The 23,062-nt window shown below is 40.8% G+C and overlaps 1 protein-coding gene and 4 long non-coding RNA genes across 5 annotated transcripts; all 5 read left to right on the top strand.

Annotated features, from left to right (window-relative positions):
• The first annotated feature begins 116 nt into the window (after nucleotides 1-116).
• LOC306715195 lies at nucleotides 117-3,757 on the top strand. The gene is made up of 3 exons (XR_013767663.1): nucleotides 117-542; nucleotides 1,771-2,199; nucleotides 3,428-3,757. It is a non-coding gene; the product is annotated as an uncharacterized lncRNA (long non-coding RNA).
• Nucleotides 3,758-5,093: 1,336 nt separating this feature from the next.
• Nucleotides 5,094-9,418, top strand: LOC306715186 (uncharacterized protein). The gene is made up of 10 exons (XM_079185469.1): nucleotides 5,094-5,499; nucleotides 5,630-6,058; nucleotides 6,279-6,542; nucleotides 6,642-6,896; nucleotides 6,974-7,222; nucleotides 7,319-7,576; nucleotides 7,738-8,031; nucleotides 8,118-8,387; nucleotides 8,534-8,617; nucleotides 8,700-9,418. Exons 1-10 carry the CDS (start codon nucleotides 5,168-5,170, stop codon nucleotides 8,764-8,766), a joined length of 2,502 nt encoding a protein of 833 aa, XP_079041595.1. The 5' UTR covers nucleotides 5,094-5,167; the 3' UTR covers nucleotides 8,767-9,418.
• Nucleotides 9,419-12,593: 3,175 nt separating this feature from the next.
• On the top strand, nucleotides 12,594-13,553 carry LOC306715520. Its single transcript, XR_013767683.1, has 3 exons — nucleotides 12,594-12,698; nucleotides 13,272-13,331; nucleotides 13,464-13,553. It is a non-coding gene; the product is annotated as an uncharacterized lncRNA (long non-coding RNA).
• A 3,699-nt stretch (nucleotides 13,554-17,252) lies between these two features.
• Nucleotides 17,253-18,197, top strand: LOC306715168. Its single transcript, XR_013767661.1, has 3 exons — nucleotides 17,253-17,345; nucleotides 17,916-17,975; nucleotides 18,108-18,197. It is a non-coding gene; the product is annotated as an uncharacterized lncRNA (long non-coding RNA).
• Nucleotides 18,198-21,910: 3,713 nt separating this feature from the next.
• On the top strand, nucleotides 21,911-22,843 carry LOC306715557. The gene is made up of 3 exons (XR_013767690.1): nucleotides 21,911-22,003; nucleotides 22,574-22,633; nucleotides 22,766-22,843. It is a non-coding gene; the product is annotated as an uncharacterized lncRNA (long non-coding RNA).
• The last annotated feature ends 219 nt before the right edge of the window (nucleotides 22,844-23,062 follow it).

Raw genomic sequence — 23,062 nt, 5'->3', positions numbered from 1 at the left:
CATTAGATTGTTCACAGTACACACATGTACAAGATGGAGTCCATCAGTAGTGACTTGTTGTGTTTATGCAGATGAAACCAAATCACTAAATGTTTCCTTTATTATTTCAGTATTGATGATATCTGGTTAGATCGTTCTGAAGACATCAAGTTCTTTGGGAATCTGTTCTGTGCAGCAGCAGAGAGAGAACAGACAGGAGAGAAGATGCTGGAGCTGTTATCATCAGTGTGCTCACACAAAACATTCCCTTTAAATTATGATGATCCCACATATCAGAGTGGTTTCCTGCTGGATCTGTACTCCCACCTGAAGGACTGTGAGACTGAAACAGGTCTGAGTCTCCTTCCATCATTACAGTCAGTTGTTCTCCAGTCAGCTCCTTCAGTCTGGTCCATAGACCTCTCAGAGAGAAAGACCTCCATCCTCCTGGAAGTGATGAAACTCCAACCAGAGAAGAAACAAGTGAAGCTGAGAGTCTGCTCACATGAAGAGAGTGAAGTGAGGAGTTTCCTACAGTGTCTGCCTTTTATCTCACAGCTCAGGTAAGGTCATTTTACTTTACATGATTTGATAAAACATGAGTTTTTATTATAGACTAAACAACCCAACAGTTATTAAACTAAAGTGGATCATATTTACTTCTCCACGACCAGCTGCAGCACTAAAACGCTTCAGTCAGATTTGTGGTGTTGTGATTCAGAATGCATTCTACATTCAGAAGTAGATCTCCATTCAATAAATAACAGAGTCAGTATAATCATGCTCTTACTCCAGTGCACCTCGTGTCAAACCATTCACTCATGCTTCTAGTCGTCTGACGTTCAACATGAAACATCACCGTCAGTAAAGCTAACGTGTCTGAATGAAGGTCTCTGTCTGACCGAACCAGTGAAGCAGAGCAAAGAGTTTGGGAGGACACAGCTTCTTATGTGACTTATTAAACTGCAACAAGTCTGGAAACATGTCACAGTCTGCTGCCTGTATGAGAATAATAAAGGATGTGAATATTAATAATAAGAACAGTGTAGCTCAGTCCTGCTAATACCTCCTCATACACACATAATAACACATCACACACACATGAAAAGACCTGCAGGTAAAACTGCTGTTGGCTTTATTTTATTTACATCTCAGCAGATTAGAAATAAAACCTGAAAACATAAGAAAATATGTTGTTATTATATAACATCAGTGTGTTATAAATTGTAACAATTCACCTCATTATATAAACCTAAAAAAGGGAAAAGTACATTAACCTAAAATGAAAGGTCACGGGCGGATCTGAGTTGGTGTACAGACACTACATCTGACTGCATTACATGGTTGAACACAAAAACACGCTGAAAGTTTCTCTCCGTCACAATTTATACAAACCAGGTAAAATAAAATAATAGCAATAACAGACCCTATTCATATCCTGTGTAATCATTACAGGCAGCTGATCATATTCATAAGCACTTTAAATATGTGAAGGAAAATAATAACCAACAGGTTCCTCATTCACAATTACCGTACACAAAGACAGACTTCAGCGATCATTACAAAATGATATGAAGTGAACTAAACCAGCAGGAAGCAAAGCTGCAGTAAGTCCAGAGACAGGATGAGTGTTTGTGTTGTGAGTCAGTCAAAGTCCAGACATGATGTTCAGTCAACATGTCATTAGATTGTTCACAGTACACACATGTACAAGATGGAGTCCATCAGTAGTGACTTGTTGTGTTTATGCAGATGAAACCAAATCACTAAATGTTTCCTTTATTATTTCAGTATTGATCATCGCCGGTTAGATCGTTCTAAAGGAATCAAGTTCTTTGGGACTCTGTTCTGTGCAGCAGCAGAGAGAGAACAGACAGGAGAGAAGATGCTGGAGCTGTTATCATCAGTGTGCTCATACAAAACATTCCCTTTAAATTATAATGATCACATATATCAGAGTGGTTTCCTGCTGGATCTGTTCTCTCACCTGAAGGACTGTGAGACTGAAACAGGTCTGAGTCTCCTTCCATCATTACAGTCAGTTCTCCAGTCAGCTCCTTCAGTCTGGTCCATAGACCTCTCAGAGAGAAAGACCTCCATCCTCCTGGAAGTGATGAAACTCCAACCAGAGAAGAAACAAGTGAAGCTGAGAGTCTGCTCACATGAAGAGAGTGAAGTGAGGAGTTTCCTACAGTGTCTGCCTTTTATCTCACAGCTCAGGTAAGGTCATTTTACTTTACATGATTTGATAAAACATGAGTTTTTATTATAGACTAAACAACCCAACAGTTATTAAACTAAAGTGGATCATATTTACTTCTCCACGACCAGCTGCAGCACTAAAACGCTTCAGTCAGATTTGTGGTGTTGTGATTCAGAATGCATTCTACATTCAGAAGTAGATCTCCATTCAATAAATAACAGAGTCAGTATAATCATGCTCTTACTCCAGTGCTCCTCGTGTCAAACCACTCACTCATGCTTCTAGTCGTCTGACGTTCAACATGAAACATCACCGTCAGTAAAGCTAACGTGTCTGAATGAAGGTCTCTGTCTGACCGAACCAGTGAAGCAGAGCAAAGAGTTTGGGAGGACACAGCTTCTTATGTGACTTATTAAACTGCAACAAGTCTGGAAACATGTCACAGTCTGCTGCCTGTATGAGAATAATAAAGGATGTGAATATTAATAATAAGAACAGTGTAGCTCAGTCCTGCTAATACCTCCTCATACACACATAATAACACATCACACACACATGAAAAGACCTGCAGGTAAAACTGCTGTTGGCTTTATTTTATTTACATCTCAGCAGATTAGAAATAAAACCTGAAAACATAAGAAAATATGTTGTTATTATATAACATCAGTGTGTTATAAATTGTAACAATTCACCTCATTATATAAACCTAAAAAAGGGAAAAGTACATTAACCTAAAATGAAAGGTCACGGGCGGATCTGAGTTGGTGTACAGACACTACATCTGACTGCATTACATGGTTGAACACAAAAACACGCTGAAAGTTTCTCTCCGTCACAATTTATACAAACCAGGTAAAATAAAATAATAGCAATAACAGACCCTATTCATATCCTGTGTAATCATTACAGGCAGCTGATCATATTCATAAGCACTTTAAATATGTGAAGGAAAATAATAACCAACAGGTTCCTCATTCACAATTACCGTACACAAAGACAGACTTCAGCGATCATTACAAAATGATATGAAGTGAACTAAACCAGCAGGAAGCAAAGCTGCAGTAAGTCCAGAGACAGGATGAGTGTTTGTGTTGTGAGTCAGTCAAAGTCCAGACATGATGTTCAGTCAACATGTCATTAGATTGTTCACAGTACACACATGTACAAGATGGAGTCCATCAGTAGTGACTTGTTGTGTTTATGCAGATGAAACCAAATCACTAAATGTTTCCTTTATTATTTCAGTATTGATCATCGCCGGTTAGATCGTTCTAAAGGAATCAAGTTCTTTGGGAATCTGTTCTGTGCAGCAGCAGAGAGAGAACAGACAGGAGAGAAGATGCTGGAGCTGTTATCATCAGTGTGCTCATACAAAACATTCCCTTTAAATTATAATGATCACATATATCAGAGTGGTTTCCTGCTGGATCTGTTCTCTCACCTGAAGGACTGTGAGACTGAAACAGGTCTGAGTCTCCTTCCATCATTACAGTCAGTTCTCCAGTCATTTCCTTCAGTCTGGTCCATAGACCTCTCAGAGAGAAAGACCTCCATCCTCCTGGAAGTGATGAAACTCCAACCAGAGAAGAAACAAGTGAAGCTGAGAGTCTGCTCACATGAAGAGAGTGAAGTGAGGAGTTTCCTACAGTGTCTGCCTTTTATCTCACAGCTCAGGTAAGGTCATTTTACTTTACATGATTTGATAAAACATGAGTTTTTATTATAGACTAAACAACCCAACAGTTATTAAACTAAAGTGGATCATATTTTCTTCTCCACGACCAGCTGCAGCACTAAAACGCTTCAGTCAGATTTGTGGTGTTGTGATTCAGAATGCATTCTACATTCAGAAGTAGATCTCCATTCAATAAATAACAGAGTCAGTATAATCATGCTCTTACTCCAGTGCACCTCGTGTCAAACCACTCACTCATGCTTCTAGTCGTCTGACGTTCAACATGAAACATCACCGTCAGTAAAGCTAACGTGTCTGAATGAAGGTCTCTGTCTGACCGAACCAGTGAAGCAGAGCAAAGAGTTTGGGAGGACACAGCTTCTTATGTGACTTATTAAACTGCAACAAGTCTGGAAACATGTCACAGTCTGCTGCCTGTATGAGAATAATAAAGGATGTGAATATTAATAATAAGAACAGTGTAGCTCAGTCCTGCTAATACCTCCTCATACACACATAATAACACATCACACACACATGAAAAGACCTGCAGGTAAAACTGCTGTTGGCTTTATTTTATTTACATCTCAGCAGATTAGAAATAAAACCTGAAAACATAAGAAAATATGTTGTTATTATATAACATCAGTGTGTTATAAATTGTAACAATTCACCTCATTATATAAACCTAAAAAAGGGAAAAGTACATTAACCTAAAATGAAAGGTCACGGGCGGATCTGAGTTGGTGTACAGACACTACATCTGACTGCATTACATGGTTGAACACAAAAACACGCTGAAAGTTTCTCTCCGTCACAATTTATACAAACCAGGTAAAATAAAATAATAGCAATAACAGACCCTATTCATATCCTGTGTAATCATTACAGGCAGCTGATCATATTCATAAGCACTTTAAATATGTGAAGGAAAATAATAACCAACAGGTTCCTCATTCACAATTACCGTACACAAAGACAGACTTCAGCGATCATTACAAAATGATATGAAGTGAACTAAACCAGCAGGAAGCAAAGCTGCAGTAAGTCCAGAGAGTGTTTGTGTTGTGAGTCAGTCAAAGTCCAGACATGATGTTCAGTCAACATGTCATTAGATTGTTCACAGTACACACATGTACAAGATGGAGTCCATCAGTAGTGACTTGTTGTGTTTATGCAGATGAAACCAAATCACTAAATGTTTCCTTTATTATTTCAGTATTGATCATCGCCGGTTAGATCGTTCTAAAGGAATCAAGTTCTTTGGGAATCTGTTCTGTGCAGCAGCAGAGAGAGAACAGACAGGACAGATGCTGGAGCTGTTATCATCAGTGTGCTCATACAAAACATTCCCTTTGAATTATGATGACATGTATCAGAGTGGTTTCCTGCTGGATCTGTACTCCCACCTGAAGGACTGTGAGACTGAAACAGGTCTGAGTCTCCTTCCATCATTACAGTCAGTTCTCCAGTCAGCTCCTTCAGTCTGGTCCATAAACCTCTCAGAGAGAAAGACCTCCATCCTCCTGGAAGTGATGAAACTCCAACCAGAGAAGAAACAAGTCGAGCTGAGAGGCTGCTCACATGAAGAGAGTGAAGTGAGGAGTTTCCTACAGTGTCTGCCTTTTATCTCACAGCTCAGGTAACTCTGACAAATACTGTCATTAGATTGTTCACAGTACACACATGTACAAGATGGAGTCCATCAGTAGTGACTTGTTGTGTTTATGCAGATGAAACCAAATCACTAAATGTTTCCTTTATTATTTCAGTATTGATCATCACCAGTTAGATCGTTCTAAAGGAATCAAGTTCTTTGGGAATCTGTTCTGTGCAGCAGCAGAGAGAGAACAGACAGGAGAGAAGATGCTGGAGCTGTTATCATCAGTGTGCTCATACAAAACATTCCCTTTATATGATGATGATGACACATATCAGAGTGATTTCCTGCTGGATCTGTTCTCCCACCTGAAGGACTGTGAGACTGAAACAGGTCTGAGTCTCCTTCCATCATTACAGTCAGTTCTCCAGTCAGCTCCTTCAGTCTGGTCCATAAACCTCTCAGAGAGAAAGACCTCCATCCTCCTGGAAGTGATGAAACTCCAACCAGAGAAGAAACAAGTGAAGCTGAGAGGCTGCTCACATGAAGAGAGTGAAGTGAGGAGTTTCCTACAGTGTCTGCCTTTTATCTCACAGCTCAGGTAACTCTGATGAATACTGGATATTTAAGAATACTGTATATAAAGAAGAAGTATTTGTCAGTATTTTGATCTAGTGTGATATTACAGCCAATACTACATCACTCTCTGTTTTCTCTAAATTTCACCCTTGATGACAGACATTGTTCATGAGATGGTTTATCATGCAGTGTGTCTCGTACTGTGTCTTTGCTGGTTTCACACTTCATCCATCTTGTTTCAGCTGTGATCCAGACTTCTTCCAGACAGTGTGTTCGTTGATCTGTGTCCGATCCAGAGAGGAGGCCGAGCAGTTGTCCTCTCTGCTGCAGCTGCTGGGCTTCAGCCTCCGGTTAACGGGAGACTTACCCAGGAAAACCTGCCGGTCTGTGGGGACAGTTCTCAGACGTTGTGGCTCTAAAGTGGATCTCATCCTCACAGCCAGAAAGATGTCTGTCAGAGGAGCCTCCCTCCTCTTCAGAGGAGCAACACAAGTACACAGTCTGAGGTACGCTTCATATCTTTACTGCCTTTAGTTCTTATGACTCCATCCTTTCCACTGTGAATGTCCAGTTAGTTGTGTGACTTCATTCCTCTTTATTTCCAGGCTTTCCAGCGACATGGCCTTGCTACTGTGTCGATGGGTGAGAAGAAGGGAAGCGGACCGTCGGCTGGCTGTGGAAGAGCTTTCTCTCTCCCCTCAGAAAGCCCAGCCGTCACACAGAGTGTTGTTGAAGGTTGTCAGTAGTTTGGCTTCCCTGCTGAGATACTGGACAGTCACACGGTTAGACCTGACTGAGTTCAGTGCTCCTGCTCTGGATCTCCTCCCACTGCTGCTTCATGATGGCCCTCTAACGATCAGGTAGAAGGATTCCATACTGATGTGATGTATTCATCCTGGACTCTTCTAACAGATATTCATACGTTTTCTATCTGCAGACTGAGTGAGAAGACTTTCCAGCAGCTGCTCTCCCTCCATGAAATCCAGGACAAGGTCTTGACCCGGTCCATCTTGAGTAAGGTTGGTGGAGACCTGAGCAGCTTCTGTCTGAACTGGGAGCTTCTTCACTATGTGCTTCAGAAGTCGTCATCATCTCACACCATCACGGTGAACCTGAGGAGGAACCGCTTCTTACAGGAGAGCGTCACACGTCTGCTTCCCTTTCTGGACAGGATTGTGTTCAAAGGGTGATCTATTTGGGTTTTTTATCATCCTGTTTAATCATGTCTATACGTGTTGTTGTGGCTTGATCTCACTAAACAGAGACCTCTGGTGTCTTTCAGGTTCTCTCCCAGCTTTGTGTTGACCGCCATCAGAGAGATCTATAAAGCTAGAGCCGCTCCTCTTGTAGCCGGTTTACTGAGGTCTTTGGATCACGAGATTGACCTGACCTGCAGAGGGATGGACTCGGTGGACTGCGCTGCTCTGCTCTTCACCCTCAGACACAGCGACGGAGTTAAACTGAACCTCCTGTGGACCTCCGTACCAGCAGAGGAAGTAGAGTCCATCCTCTTTATGCTGGACAAAGTTTCTCAAATCAGGTCAGACATTAGTATCAGTACGCTCCAACACTCCTCTGTGAACACATAGAGTTCACAGAGGAATATATATATATATATATTTGCAGATAATTTCGGTATCTGATCAATGCACCTTTATGCTCCTCTTATTTGTTTGATTGTTGGATGTATTTTTCCTCCAGTGTTGACAGGAAACTGCTGCTGAGGTTTGTCCACAGCTGTGCTGCCTCTGACGCCCAGCAGGGGGCGGCGGTCCACCTGCTCAGGACCGTGCAGCACAGGCTGGATCTGTCCTGCTCCTCCTGTGTGGAGCTGGATCTCAAGGAGACTCTCAGGCTGACTGCTGAGGACTGCAGGGCCGTCTCCACCATCCTGGGACGCAGCAGCCAGAAAGCAGAGCTCATCCTGCAGGACTGTGAGGTGGAGGACAGCGGACTGGACCTGCTGTTTCCTGTCCTAGACGGAGTCCTCCTCAGGTGGGAAAGACCACAGAAGGACCAGAGAAGAAGCTTTTTTTCCATGTTTCTTCATCCCAACAGTCTGCTCTGTTTCTCCTGTTTAGAGCCAGTAAAGCCGTCCTCCTCCAGCTGCTGTCCCTGCTTCCTGTGAACAGTGAGAGGGACACAGTGAGACGAGCAGTGTCCCTCTGTGGAGCCCTGGGTGGAGAGCTGGACCTCAGTCACACCACACTGGATCAGAGGGCCTGTGGAGCTTTGTCCCTGATGCTGGAGTTCTCTGAGGGGCTCACTGAGCTGGACCTCAGTCACTGTCAGCTCACGGACCAGATGCTGCTCAACCTCAGCACACATCTGCACAAAGTACAAGTCCTGGAGTGAGTGTCCATCTGTAATGTGTTCATGTGACAGAAATCTATGTGACGCAGGTAGTCAGCTGGAGTCAGCTCAAAGATACACAGTGACCCTACGAATAAACCCGAATCTCCACATATAAAGTCTCAAATGCTCCTCTGTGTTCCAGTCTGAGTCACAACAACATCACTGATGCTTCCACTGACAACTTACTCCAGCTGGTCTCCATCAACCCCTCCATGGTCACTGTGCGGTGAGTACCGGGCATTAATCCACACAGTTCTCACAGATCAGTGAACCCTGTTCCATCATATTCTCTCTCTCTCTCTCTCTAGACTCTTCATTAACCACTTCATGGACAGAACATCCTTTAAGAAATACAAGCGGTTTGAAATGTGGTGAATCCGTCGTCGGTGTGGCAGTGAAGTGCTGATGTCTTCTGTCTGCTGATGGTTAGATGACACTGTGATAACACTGTGTTTACAGTAGTCAGCTGGTGTGATGATACTTATGGAGGAACTACAGATTATTCTTCAAGCTGCTCATATTCATGATGGACACCCTGTGAGATTCATCAAATAGTTCTGTTGGGATCAGGATTCAATTATTTTTGTATTTTGGCAAAACAAGTAGAGGCCATAACTGTTCTATCAATGTCATGAGTCGGCATAATGTATGTATTGTGTAATAATGAGATGATGTTCTAGTTAATTTAAGGCTGAGAAGACTTTAATCATTTCAAAGTAATGATGCAATAACAAACAACAATGTAAATGTATTTTTGGTTGATCTTTTAAAGAGAGACAATGGTCATTGTCTCTGTTTGTTCTCTGTTCCTCATTAAAATACTTAATTTACTGTAAACTGCAGTAATTCTGGCTGCAGAGAAGTGAACATCTGTGTTAACCAGGTACCAGCTGACTGAGTCTGAAGTCTCTGAAAAGACAATAACTTGAAATGTACAGATCTAAATACACTCAAATACTTGAGATATTTATGTATGATTTCCCTTTATTACACTCATGTTGTGGAGTATTAAAAACACAATAAATCATCGTTTAAAACAGAAACCTACTGGTTTATATTTGAATGTAATATATTTATGTAATCCAACATTTGATATAATATTTGAAAACAGATGCACAGGTGGCAGCTTCTTGTGTCTCCAGTGTTTCTCCACACAGCGGTGGATCAGAGGAGACCCTGAAGAAGACCACATCCCTGAGAGGAAGAGGAGGGAGGAGGAAGTCCGGCTGGTTCCAGGTAGAGTAAACTCATCCTCTCCCAGTTCACCAAATTAAATCAGCCTCAAGCATAATGTTCAGGTGGAGGTGGAGGTGTAACCGCCCCTCAGTGTGAGGGGCGGCCTCACTCAAAGTGAGGCCAGAGTCATCCGTCAAACCTCCTGCATTCACACAATCGCTGACATATTTAAAGGTGCTTATTGCATCTGAGGAATCCCCCTCAAAATATTATAAATGTCAGTTCATGCATTGTATGTGAGCTGCTTGGGCTCTTATCATTTTGAAGCACATTATATTATACATGTGTGGAGTGTCTTAAAAAGTATACAACATGGGAGTGACATCATTATGATATATGTTATATGAACAGAAGGAATGTTACAGCCTGTTTCAGTCTACTACTGTTTTACAACAAACTGTGAACCAACCCTTTAATCTCTAAAGACACAAATCTGATTTGAACATCATGTTCTACTTCTGCAGCTTGTTGGGATGGTGGGACATGATCTGAAAACTTGGTTCCATAAAAGTTGCTGTTTGCTCCCATCTTGTGGCCTCATTGGATATTACATCTATAATTCATACTTGGCACTGTACTGAATATTGAATGCACATATTTCTCCACACGTGTCTGTTCTTAAATGCCTCAAACACAAACTGTGACATGGTTGTTTTGTGTGATCTCAGTGTTGGAGTGAACGGCTTCAGACTGTCCAACCTATATTTAAAAAACAAAAAGTTATGTGTAACCTGGCCATCTAAAAAACAAGTAAAGCCCAGTTTTTACTTACAGATTGCATTTGTTCTGGTTTTGTAAACGTTTTTTCTCCACTGCAAAGTCAAAATAACAGCTCCCACAACCCCTTGCCCCCGTGACCCTCCTCTCCAGTCGAGCGTTTAGGCGCGACACCCAGAGAGTTCGCAGCATGGGGTTTGAAAATGACAGGATTTTGGGGGAGAAAAATGTGATGAGACCCCCTTTTCCTCCCTCCTCACCCGGCTGTACATTACACACACGAGTTAGCCGACAGTCCTCCTTCACCAATTAACACCTACTTTATTATAACGTTGACTTCTCCCTAATGTTCTTGCATGTGTTTATGCACTATTACCTTGACGGATGCCTATTCCTCGATTAGACATAATTGGCATATCAATATGCAAAACCTAAATGGATTAACCTTCTTTAAAACTAATGAGCACTTGCATGCCCAGCTGGGGGAATGGTCCAGAATGAGCATTTGTCATCTTTTAGGAGTGATGTGGGAATAAATAATTGAAAAGAGGCTGGATATTGTCTTTCCTTGGGCTACTTGTGCGTAAAGTGACTGTAGAAGAGGGAAATCTGCAGATTTACTGTCTTAACGACGGCTGTGGGCTCGCTGGTTTGTCTGAGCAAAAAAATACAAAGAAGGTGTGTCTCTGAGGAACATTTTTAATGAAAGGGGAGCGAGTAGAAAAAAGGTAAATCCTCATGAGTTTGATTGGAAAACGATATTTAGATCAGAAGTGACAAAGGAACAAAGAGGAGTAAAATCTTCTATGAAACTATGTTAAAGTGTCGAAGGTGAGTTAGCTTATAGTGATATAACACGGGTGCTAGAGGTTGTGTGTTCAAACCCTATGTGGTTCAGTTACTTTTAGGTCCAAATCTGAAAATGAAAAGGTCAAATATGCAAAGAGAAGCATCATGTGTGTACTTGTGTTGGCGGCGCAGGAGGTTTGTTCACGACACGAAAGGCGCCAGTGTCGGGTACAAGTCCTCCTCGTTCACCAGTGTATGTGCAACCATAGATAACAGGAATAGATGCTAAAATAGCTGCGTAAACAGAATAAATAGCTGCGTTAATAGTTGCGTGAATAACGGTGAACAAAACAAAATTAACAATCGTAAACGGCTACATAAACCATGGAAAAAATGAAAGATAATCAAGGAACTAATTATCAAAGTTAACATAAAAAAATTAATCAAACTTTTTAAAATCAATAATCTGAACAGGAGCTACGCACTTATTCTGGTGCAGCAGGTGACGTTATAGTTACAGGCCACAAAAAGTAAAACTTATAAGAATAATTGTTTGAAATATTCAATCAACCGTCTTAAATTAAATACAGAATATGTTTGAAAAAATAGTTATATTATCTTTTCCTCTTTTGGTGTGGATTAAATCAAAACCACACAGCACTTGAAGCTGCTCCATTGTTATATGAAAGAATTAAAAGAATAAAGTCCCATGAATGCAAATGTTTCTTAAGCCCTTTATTGATCGGTAACCAGGGTGAGGACAACAGCGTATAAAGATTGTGGAATTTAAGAAACTAGTTTACTTAAACAATGAAGCTGCTTGCAGTTAAATTACCAATTCATTTCCTTTGCTGTGTGATGATGCACTGTATAGTATTCATGCATGATTCTGTCATTGCCTAACATTACCAACTGCTTAAATACTGCTATAAACATAATGATCTCGTTACATGTGTAAAACAGAGGTGAGACTTGTGGACAGATGTACATAATATAGCGCATGTTGGAGAGTTTTGAGTGTATTTCAGTGCTAAAGACTGAAAAAACATGACTAACGTAGAATAAAGTCTCATCCATTCTTCCTCAATAAGAGGCTCACCGGTGGGACAACATATTTAGTGATAGAAGTTGGAGCTGTTTTTACCTGAGTTGGTTTCTTGATTAACAAACATTTACCCCTCTAAACGCTGTCAAACTTATGTCATGAGAAGAAATAATTCCTGTAGGCCTTATATGACAAGTATGCTACTTTTCCTTTTCAATATTACTATATTGACGATTTATTTTCCGTTTCATCTCATAGATGGTTGCAAGTTGACTGGTGTTTACACGGTCCGTGGGAACTATGGTGGAGTCTTCCGGTTTGTGAAGAAGAGGAACGTTACACAGACCAACTGAATGACGCGCGCTTCCTGTGAGGTCATCACTATTTAGCTCAGGTGGACGAGCTCACCTGATGACGCATCCAAGATGGCGGACAACAACCTGAGCGGTCACTGCTCGCGTGTCGACAGTTTGTGAATGGAGGACCAGAGGAAAAGGGAGACCTGCAGCTAAAGTTACCTGTGAGTTACGATGACATTCAGGGGCTTTTGGTTATAGTCGTTCTGCTGTTGTTGTTGTCAGAGGTGATGCTAACCTTAATCAAGGCACCTGTGGACTGTGTGTGGACTATCTTGCTGTGTGATAATGTACGGTATATTTGCATGTTATGCTAATTTCGTCTTGATTATTGGATACAGTTATATATTTCCGTTTGTTTGCAAGTGAAAAGTTGGACGGTTTAATATTTGTTTTCTTATTTCGAGTTGGCTTTCTAACCATCCACAGAGATGCACTTCCTAGCGTTGAACACTAGAGGGCGTACTTCATAAATGATATGGAATAATAGAGTGTTGCAGGGATGACGCGTTTTTGTAGGCCAGCTAAGGGGAGTTAAGAGGGGATGTCAATCTATCGTGGGGGTTCAACACATGCACAGTAGAATCTGGTCTCTCTAGCTGGCTGCGATCACAAGACACGATATTGATCGATCGCTCGTCTACCGTGACAGCCTCCCTGTGGACTGAGGCGGACTTCAGAATACCTCAAGCTGACATTACAGCCCATTTTATTTGTCTTCTTCTGTTGGTTCTCAGAGAGAAGACTCAAGGTGTGGGGCGAGGAGCAGCAGACTGGATGGAAACGAGGACATCAAGGTGAGGAGAGATGGACCTGAGAAACAAACCACCATCTGTACACGGCTGTAAACCGCAACAGTCGAAACACATGCTTCTTATATATGAACGGTTGTGTGTCTGTGATGTGTTGTTTGTGTCTCCATCCTCCAGAAAGTGCTGGAGTAGCAGCTGGAGAAGCTGCTCAGCCGCCTCCGAGACGAAGTCCAAGACAATCAGAGGATGCTGGACCAACCTGCAGAGTAAGGAAACACCAGTAAAGCAAAATCTTCTCTTCATCTTGATCTTTTAAATGTTTTAATTGCATTTTTGCCTTTTTTAATAATAGTTTGTGTAGAATGAAACCAGGGGAATTACATAGAATGTTATGAAATATTTCTTTCAAAAATGTCAAGAGATTTGATAGTGTGTCACAAAAAAGTAATGGTAAAGTATATATCATTTAAAATCACAAAAAGGCAAAGTATAGTATGTCATAAAGATTTTCATAAAAAGTAAGAGTATAGTATATCATAAATAAATGGCAATGTATTGTATGTTGTAAAGATTTTGGTATAATATCTCATTCAAATATGGTAAAAAATCGTAAAAAGTCCTCAAATTAAAATTGTATTGTATGTTATTAAAAAAATCAACATAGTCCGTCATAAAAATGTCATTGTATTCATTGAAAATGTCATGTTTTTAATAGTCATAATATAGTTTGCCATAAAAATGTACTGATATAAAACGTTGATAACTTTTGCAGTAGTAATAATACATGTATGTGATGTCATTTCTAATGTTGTCTTCTCTTCTTTTGTCCTCAGATGAGTGCAGACTTTCCAGACCTGAGGACGACGGGGTTTCTGCTCTTCATCCACGTCGTCGTCTTGACGTGGATGAAGAGCAGAAACCCCGTCGTCTTCTGCTGCTGTGCGGTTGCTCTGAGATCTAAAATGAGAGAGTGGGGGGTGGTTGAAAAGTTGGAAATTTGCTGTGCAGCTGACTTTTCAATAAACAAAACTTCCATAACCCTCTCCGTTCACTTCTCTGAAAACCCGGGAGGAGACGGACGTCTCGACTCAACCGGGGTAGTGGACATTGACGTCCTCACAGGAGGAGCGAACCCGCGAACCCGGGATCCAAACCGGGAACTGTGTCACAACACCATCAAGTCACTCACGCTTTGAACTGTTCTCTTGGTATATTTGACTTCTTCCTTTGGCTGTTAGACCTCAAAAGCCACTGCACCACATAAGGATTGAACCCACAACCTCCTGTCTTCTAAGCAGTCGTCCATCACTTTGCACTATCTGATCTGACACCCATGTGTGTGTTTTTCATTGCATATTTGTCTCCTCTGTTTTGACTGGTTGACCTAAACATGTAACGCACTACTGAAGGTACAAACTCATAACCTCCAGTCACTCATAACCCAGCCTCACTTGCGTCAAGTCGTACATCTTCATAGAATATTTGACTTCCTCATCTTTGCTGTTGGACCTTAAAATTCACCGCACCCCGGGATCGAGCCCACAACCTCCAGACTCCTGATCAGTCCTCTATCACCCTGAGCCATCGGATCTGACACGCTGACCTGCTGCAGCGTCACACTTTCATCTGCAAAAATAAATGATCACTCTTCTCTATAAAGCTCCTTCAGTTTTGTTGTTAGTGTTTCACATGTGTGGAGGAAACAGACTGGACCTTCCTGAAACACAGTTAGGGTTTCATCCTTTCACCTCATGTTGTCACGCACCACTCGTGTCGGCACTTTCACTCAAAAATCTCTGCACCTCACAAGGAGCGAGCTCATGAACTCAGGTCTGAGCAGTCTGCTAACTGACTGAGCTGTTTGGTCACACCGCCTTCACTCAGCTCTGAAACACAGAAAACCTCTGAAAAATACTAACATTTAAGCTACTTTCCAACAATGAGAGCTTGTTCTGCACATTTACAAATAAAACACCAGCTCACATTATGAGTCATCTTCAGTTGCGGTGTCTCTAATCGGTGGTGGAAACAGACCGGACCTTCCTGAACCAGAGTCTGGATTTGATCCCTTCTCCTCAGGGTGCCACGCGTCACTCACTGTCAGCTGCTTATCTCGGTGAGCTATCCCTGAAGCTCGAGGCCCGTTCGTTCTGGGCTTTGTTCTCCACACTGCTGCTGTATGAGCTTCTTCAAATCAAACTTCCAGACCGTGAGTCGAGAACCGGGCAGCATGAGAAAACCAGGAATCCTTACCGCTTGACCATCTATGACGTTTTTAACGCTAATGCTAACCTATACTAAGTAAACGATGTGAAACATGCAAACATTTAAAGAAACACAAGGTTTGATAAAATACAACATTATATACACAGTTAGTAAGAATAATTTAATATCTAATATCTTTAATATCTTAACATCTAAATTATTATTTTAAAATATGTATTCTATATGTAAAATAAAATATGTATAGACTCGCGGTCTGGAAGTTTGATTTGAAGAAGCTCATATAGCAGCAGTGTGTAACGTTCCTCTTCTTCACAAACCGGAAGACTCCACCATAGTTCCCACGGACCGTGTAAACACCAGTCAACTTGCAACCATCTATGAGATGAAACGGAAAATAAATCGTCAATATAGTAATATTGAAAAGGAAAAGTAGCATACTTGTCATATAAGGCCTACAGGAATTATTTCTTCTCATGACATAAGTTTGACAGCGTTTAGAGGGGTAAATGTTTGTTAATCAAGTAACCAACTCAGGTAAAAACAGCTCCAACTTCTATCACTAAATATGTTGTCCCACCGGTGAGCCTCTTATTGAGGAAGAATGGATGAGACTTTATTCTACGTTAGTCATGTTTTTTCAGTCTTTAGCACTGAAATACACTCAAAACTCTCCAACATGCGCTATATTATGTACATCTGTCCACAAGTCTCACCTCTGTTTTACACATGTAACGAGATCATTATGTTTATAGCAGTATTTAAGCAGTTGGTAATGTTAGGCAATGACAGAATCATGCATGAATACTATACAGTGCATCATCACACAGCAAAGGAAATGAATTGGTAATTTAACTGCAAGCAGCTTCATTGTTTAAGTAAACTAGTTTCTTAAATTCCACAATCTTTATACGCTGTTGTCCTCACCCTGGTTACCGATCAATAAAGGGCTTAAGAAACATTTGCATTCATGGGACTTTATTCTTTTAATTCTTTCATATAACAATGGAGCAGCTTCAAGTGCTGTGTGGTTTTGATTTAATCCACACCAAAAGAGGAAAAGATAATATAACTATTTTTTCAAACATATTCTGTATTTAATTTAAGACGGTTGATTGAATATTTCAAACAATTATTCTTATAAGTTTTACTTATGCAGCCTCTATGGAGGTGTCTTAATGCAGTTTATTCAACAAATATTCAAAGTGTATTCTTAATAAAAGCACACTTTACTCCCCTGTTTCTACCTTATGACCCAACATGGAAATGCAGTGAGAAAATGTTCCTGTTATGCATTCTTGTCCTGTCCTCTGTATCCATGTCCACCTAAGAAATGATCTGTTTTATTTTTGCACAGTTTAAAACATATCTATCTCAAATCCATAGAAACACACTGTACCACACATGTCAAGGTTTTAAGTCTTTGGGCCATTGAACTGTTGAATCTGAGTTCCCTTTAAATGTAATGTGTTCGTCAAATGATGTCTTCTTTGTGCAAAGTTAGAATAAAGCTATACAGTATATCAGAATATTTCTAAAATATCTAAATAAATGGATATTGTTTACAATGTTGTTCAGCTTTCTGTCCATTTCTAACCGTGGAGAAGTCAGTAACAGTAAAAGTGTACATTAAGAGTGACACGTTCAAGTTTTTTTGGCGACGTAATGAATGACGCGCTCTTCCTGTGAGGTCATCACTATTTAGCTCAGGTGGACGAGCTCACCTGATGACGCATCCAAGATGGCTGACAACAACCTGAGCGGTCACTGCTCGCGTGTCGACAGTTTGTGAATGGAGGACCAGAGGAAACGGGAGACCTGCAGCTAACGTTACCTGTGAGTTACGATGACATTCAGGGGCTTTTGGTTATAGTCGTTCTGCTGTTGTTGTCAGAGGTGATGCTAACCTTAATCAAGGCACCTGTGGACTGTGTGTGGACTATCTTGCTGTGTGATAATGTACGGTATATTTGCATGTTATGCTAATTTCGTCTTGATTATTGGATACAGTTATATATTTCCGTTTGTTTGCAAGTGAAAAGTTGGACGGTTTAATATTTGTTTTCTTATTTCGAGTTGGCTTTCTAACCATCCACAGAGATGCACTTCCTAGCGTTGAACACTAGAGGGCGTACTTCATAAATGATATGGAATAATAGAGTGTTGCAGGGATGACGCGTTTTTGTAGGCCAGCTAAGGGGAGTTAAGAGGGGATGTCAATCTATCGTGGGGGTTCAACACATGCACAGTAGAATCTGGTCTCTCTAGCTGGCTGCGATCACAAGACACGATATTGATCGATCGCTCGTCTACCGTGACAGCCTCCCTGTGGACTGAGGCGGACTTCAGAATACCTCAAGCTGACATTACAGCCCATTTTATTTGTCTTCTTCTGTTGGTTCTCAGAGAGAAGACTCAAGGTGTGGGGCGAGGAGCAGCAGACTGGATGGAAACGAGGACATCAAGGTGAGGAGAGATGGACCTGAGAAACAAACCACCATCTGTACACGGCTGTAAACCGCAACAGTCGAAACACATGCTTCTTATATATGAACGGTTGTGTGTCTGTGATGTGTTGTTTGTGTCTCCATCCTCCAGAAAGTGCTGGAGTAGCAGCTGGAGAAGCTGCTCAGCCGCCTCCGAGACGAAGTCCAAGACAATCAGAGGATGCTGGACCAACCTGCAGAGTAAGGAAACACCAGTAAAGCAAAATCTTCTCTTCATCTTGATCTTTTAAATGTTTTAATTGCATTTTTGCCTTTTTTAATAATAGTTTGTGTAGAATGAAACCAGGGGAATTACATAGAATGTTATGAAATATTTCTTTCAAAAATGTCAAGAGATTTGATAGTGTGTCACAAAAAAGTAATGGTAAAGTGTATATCATTTAAAATCACAAAAAGGCAAAGTATAGTATGTCATAAAGATTTTCATAAAAAGTAAGAGTATAGTATATCATAAATAAATGGCAATGTATTGTATGTTGTAAAGATTTTGGTATAATATCTCATTCAAATATGGTAAAAAATCGTAAAAAGTCCTCAAATTAAAATTGTATTGTATGTTATTAAAAAAATCAACATAGTCCGTCATAAAAATGTCATTGTATTCATTGAAAATGTCATGTTTTTAATAGTCATAATATAGTTTGCCATAAAAATGTACTGATATAAAACGTTGATAACTTTTGCAGTAGTAATAATACATGTATGTGATGTCATTTCTAATGTTGTCTTCTCTTCTTTTGTCCTCAGATGAGTGCAGACTTTCCAGACCTGAGGACGACGGGGTTTCTGCTCTTCATCCACGTCGTCGTCTTGACGTGGATGAAGAGCAGAAACCCCGTCGTCTTCTGCTGCTGTGCGGTTGCTCTGAGATCTAAAATGAGAGAGTGGGGGGTGGTTGAAAAGTTGGAAATTTGCTGTGCAGCTGACTTTTCAATAAACAAAACTTCCATAACCCTCTCCGTTCACTTCTCTGAAAACCCGGGAGGAGACGGACGTCTCGACTCAACCGGGGTAGTGGACATTGACGTCCTCACAGGAGGAGCGAACCCGCGAACCCGGGATCCAAACCGGGAACTGTGTCACAACACCATCAAGTCACTCACGCTTTGAACTGTTCTCTTGGTATATTTGACTTCTTCCTTTGGCTGTTAGACCTCAAAAGCCACTGCACCACATAAGGATTGAACCCACAACCTCCTGTCTTCTAAGCAGTCGTCCATCACTTTGCACTATCTGATCTGACACCCATGTGTGTGTTTTTCATTGCATATTTGTCTCCTCTGTTTTGACTGGTTGACCTAAACATGTAACGCACTACTGAAGGTACAAACTCATAACCTCCAGTCACTCATAACCCAGCCTCACTTGCGTCAAGTCGTACATCTTCATAGAATATTTGACTTCCTCATCTTTGCTGTTGGACCTTAAAATTCACCGCACCCCGGGATCGAGCCCACAACCTCCAGACTCCTGATCAGTCCTCTATCACCCTGAGCCATCGGATCTGACACGCTGACCTGCTGCACTTTATCACTTTATATGAACTTTCATCTGCAAAAATAAATTATCACTCTTCTCTATAAAGCTCCTTCAGTTTTGTTGTTAGTGTTTCACATGTGTGGAGGAAACAGACTGGACCTTCCTGAAACACAGTTAGGGTTTCATCCTTTCACCTCATGTTGTCACGCACCACTCGTGTCGGCACTTTCACTCAAAAATCTCTGCACCTCACAAGGAGCGAGCTCATGAACTCAGGTCTTCTGAGCAGTCTGCTAACTGACTGAGCTGTTTGGTCACACCGCCTTCACTCAGCTCTGAAACACAGAAAACCTCTGAAAAATACTAACATTTAAGCTACTTTCCAACAATGAGAGCTTGTTCTGCACATTTACAAATAAAACACCAGCTCACATTATGAGTCATCTTCAGTTGCGGTGTCTCTAATCGGTGGTGGAAACAGACCGGACCTTCCTGAACCAGAGTCTGGATTTGATCCCTTCTCCTCAGGGTGCCACGCGTCACTCACTGTCAGCTGCTTATCTCGGTGAGCTATCCCTGAAGCTCGAGGCCCGTTCGTTCTGGGCTTTGTTCTCCACACTGCTGCTGTATGAGCTTCTTCAAATCAAACTTCCAGACCGTGAGTCGAGAACCGGGCAGCATGAGAAAACCAGGAATCCTTACCGCTTGACCATCTATGACGTTTTTAACGCTAATGCTAACCTATACTAAGTAAACGATGTGAAACATGCAAACATTTAAAGAAACACAAGGTTTGATAAAATACAACATTATATACACAGTTAGTAAGAATAATTTAATATCTAATATCTTTAATATCTTAACATCTAAATTATTATTTTAAAATATGTATTCTATATGTAAAATAAAATATGTATAGACTCGCGGTCTGGAAGTTTGATTTGAAGAAGCTCATATAGCAGCAGTGTGTAACGTTCCTCTTCTTCACAAACCGGAAGACTCCACCATAGTTCCCACGGACCGTGTAAACACCAGTCAACTTGCAACCATCTATGAGATGAAACGGAAAATAAATCGTCAATATAGTAATATTGAAAAGGAAAAGTAGCATACTTGTCATATAAGGCCTACAGGAATTATTTCTTCTCATGACATAAGTTTGACAGCGTTTAGAGGGGTAAATGTTTGTTAATCAAGTAACCAACTCAGGTAAAAACAGCTCCAACTTCTATCACTAAATATGTTGTCCCACCGGTGAGCCTCTTATTGAGGAAGAATGGATGAGACTTTATTCTACGTTAGTCATGTTTTTTCAGTCTTTAGCACTGAAATACACTCAAAACTCTCCAACATGCGCTATATTATGTACATCTGTCCACAAGTCTCACCTCTGTTTTACACATGTAACGAGATCATTATGTTTATAGCAGTATTTAAGCAGTTGGTAATGTTAGGCAATGACAGAATCATGCATGAATACTATACAGTGCATCATCACACAGCAAAGGAAATGAATTGGTAATTTAACTGCAAGCAGCTTCATTGTTTAAGTAAACTAGTTTCTTAAATTCCACAATCTTTATACGCTGTTGTCCTCACCCTGGTTACCGATCAATAAAGGGCTTAAGAAACATTTGCATTCATGGGACTTTATTCTTTTAATTCTTTCATATAACAATGGAGCAGCTTCAAGTGCTGTGTGGTTTTGATTTAATCCACACCAAAAGAGGAAAAGATAATATAACTATTTTTTCAAACATATTCTGTATTTAATTTAAGACGGTTGATTGAATATTTCAAACAATTATTCTTATAAGTTTTACTTATGCAGCCTCTATGGAGGTGTCTTAATGCAGTTTATTCAACAAATATTCAAAGTGTATTCTTAATAAAAGCACACTTTACTCCCCTGTTTCTACCTTATGACCCAACATGGAAATGCAGTGAGAAAATGTTCCTGTTATGCATTCTTGTCCTGTCCTCTGTATCCATGTCCACCTAAGAAATGATCTGTTTTATTTTTGCACAGTTTAAAACATATCTATCTCAAATCCATAGAAACACACTGTACCACACATGTCAAGGTTTTAAGTCTTTGGGCCATTGAACTGTTGAATCTGAGTTCCCTTTAAATGTAATGTGTTCGTCAAATGATGTCTTCTTTGTGCAAAGTTAGAATAAAGCTATACAGTATATCAGAATATTTCTAAAATATCTAAATAAATGGATATTGTTTACAATGTTGTTCAGCTTTCTGTCCATTTCTAACCGTGGAGAAGTCAGTAACAGTAAAAGTGTACATTAAGAGTGACACGTTCAAGTTTTTTTGGCGACGTAATGAATGACGCGCTCTTCCTGTGAGGTCATCACTATTTAGCTCAGGTGGACGAGCTCACCTGATGACGCATCCAAGATGGCTGACAACAACCTGAGCGGTCACTGCTCGCGTGTCGACAGTTTGTGAATGGAGGACCAGAGGAAACGGGAGACCTGCAGCTAACGTTACCTGTGAGTTACGATGACATTCAGGGGCTTTTGGTTATAGTCGTTCTGCTGTTGTTGTCAGAGGTGATGCTAACCTTAATCAAGGCACCTGTGGACTGTGTGTGGACTATCTTGCTGTGTGATAATGTACGGTATATTTGCATGTTATGCTAATTTCGTCTTGATTATTGGATACAGTTATATATTTCCGTTTGTTTGCAAGTGAAAAGTTGGACGGTTTAATATTTGTTTTCTTATTTCGAGTTGGCTTTCTAACCATCCACAGAGATGCACTTCCTAGCGTTGAACACTAGAGGGCGTACTTCATAAATGATATGGAATAATAGAGTGTTGCAGGGATGACGCGTTTTTGTAGGCCAGCTAAGGGGAGTTAAGAGGGGATGTCAATCTATCGTGGGGGTTCAACACATGCACAGTAGAATCTGGTCTCTCTAGCTGGCTGCGATCACAAGACACGATATTGATCGATCGCTCGTCTACCGTGACAGCCTCCCTGTGGACTGAGGCGGACTTCAGAATACCTCAAGCTGACATTACAGCCCATTTTATTTGTCTTCTTCTGTTGGTTCTCAGAGAGAAGACTCAAGGTGTGGGGCGAGGAGCAGCAGACTGGATGGAAACGAGGACATCAAGGTGAGGAGAGATGGACCTGAGAAACAAACCACCATCTGTACACGGCTGTAAACCGCAACAGTCGAAACACATGCTTCTTATATATGAACGGTTGTGTGTCTGTGATGTGTTGTTTGTGTCTCCATCCTCCAGAAAGTGCTGGAGTAGCAGCTGGAGAAGCTGCTCAGCCGCCTCCGAGACGAAGTCCAAGACAATCAGAGGATGCTGGACCAACCTGCAGAGTAAGGAAACACCAGTAAAGCAAAATCTTCTCTTCATCTTGATCTTTTAAATGTTTTAATTGCATTTTTGCCTTTTTTAATAATAGTTTGTGTAGAATGAAACCAGGGGAATTACATAGAATGTTATGAAATATTTCTTTCAAAAATGTCAAGAGATTTGATAGTGTGTCACAAAAAAGTAATGGTAAAGTGTATATCATTTAAAATC

This window comes from Pholis gunnellus, assembly GCF_910591455.1.
Source record: "Pholis gunnellus genome assembly, chromosome: 24".
Taxonomy (NCBI): domain Eukaryota; kingdom Metazoa; phylum Chordata; class Actinopteri; order Perciformes; family Pholidae; genus Pholis; species Pholis gunnellus.
This window is presented reverse-complemented; position numbering and strand designations above follow the sequence as displayed.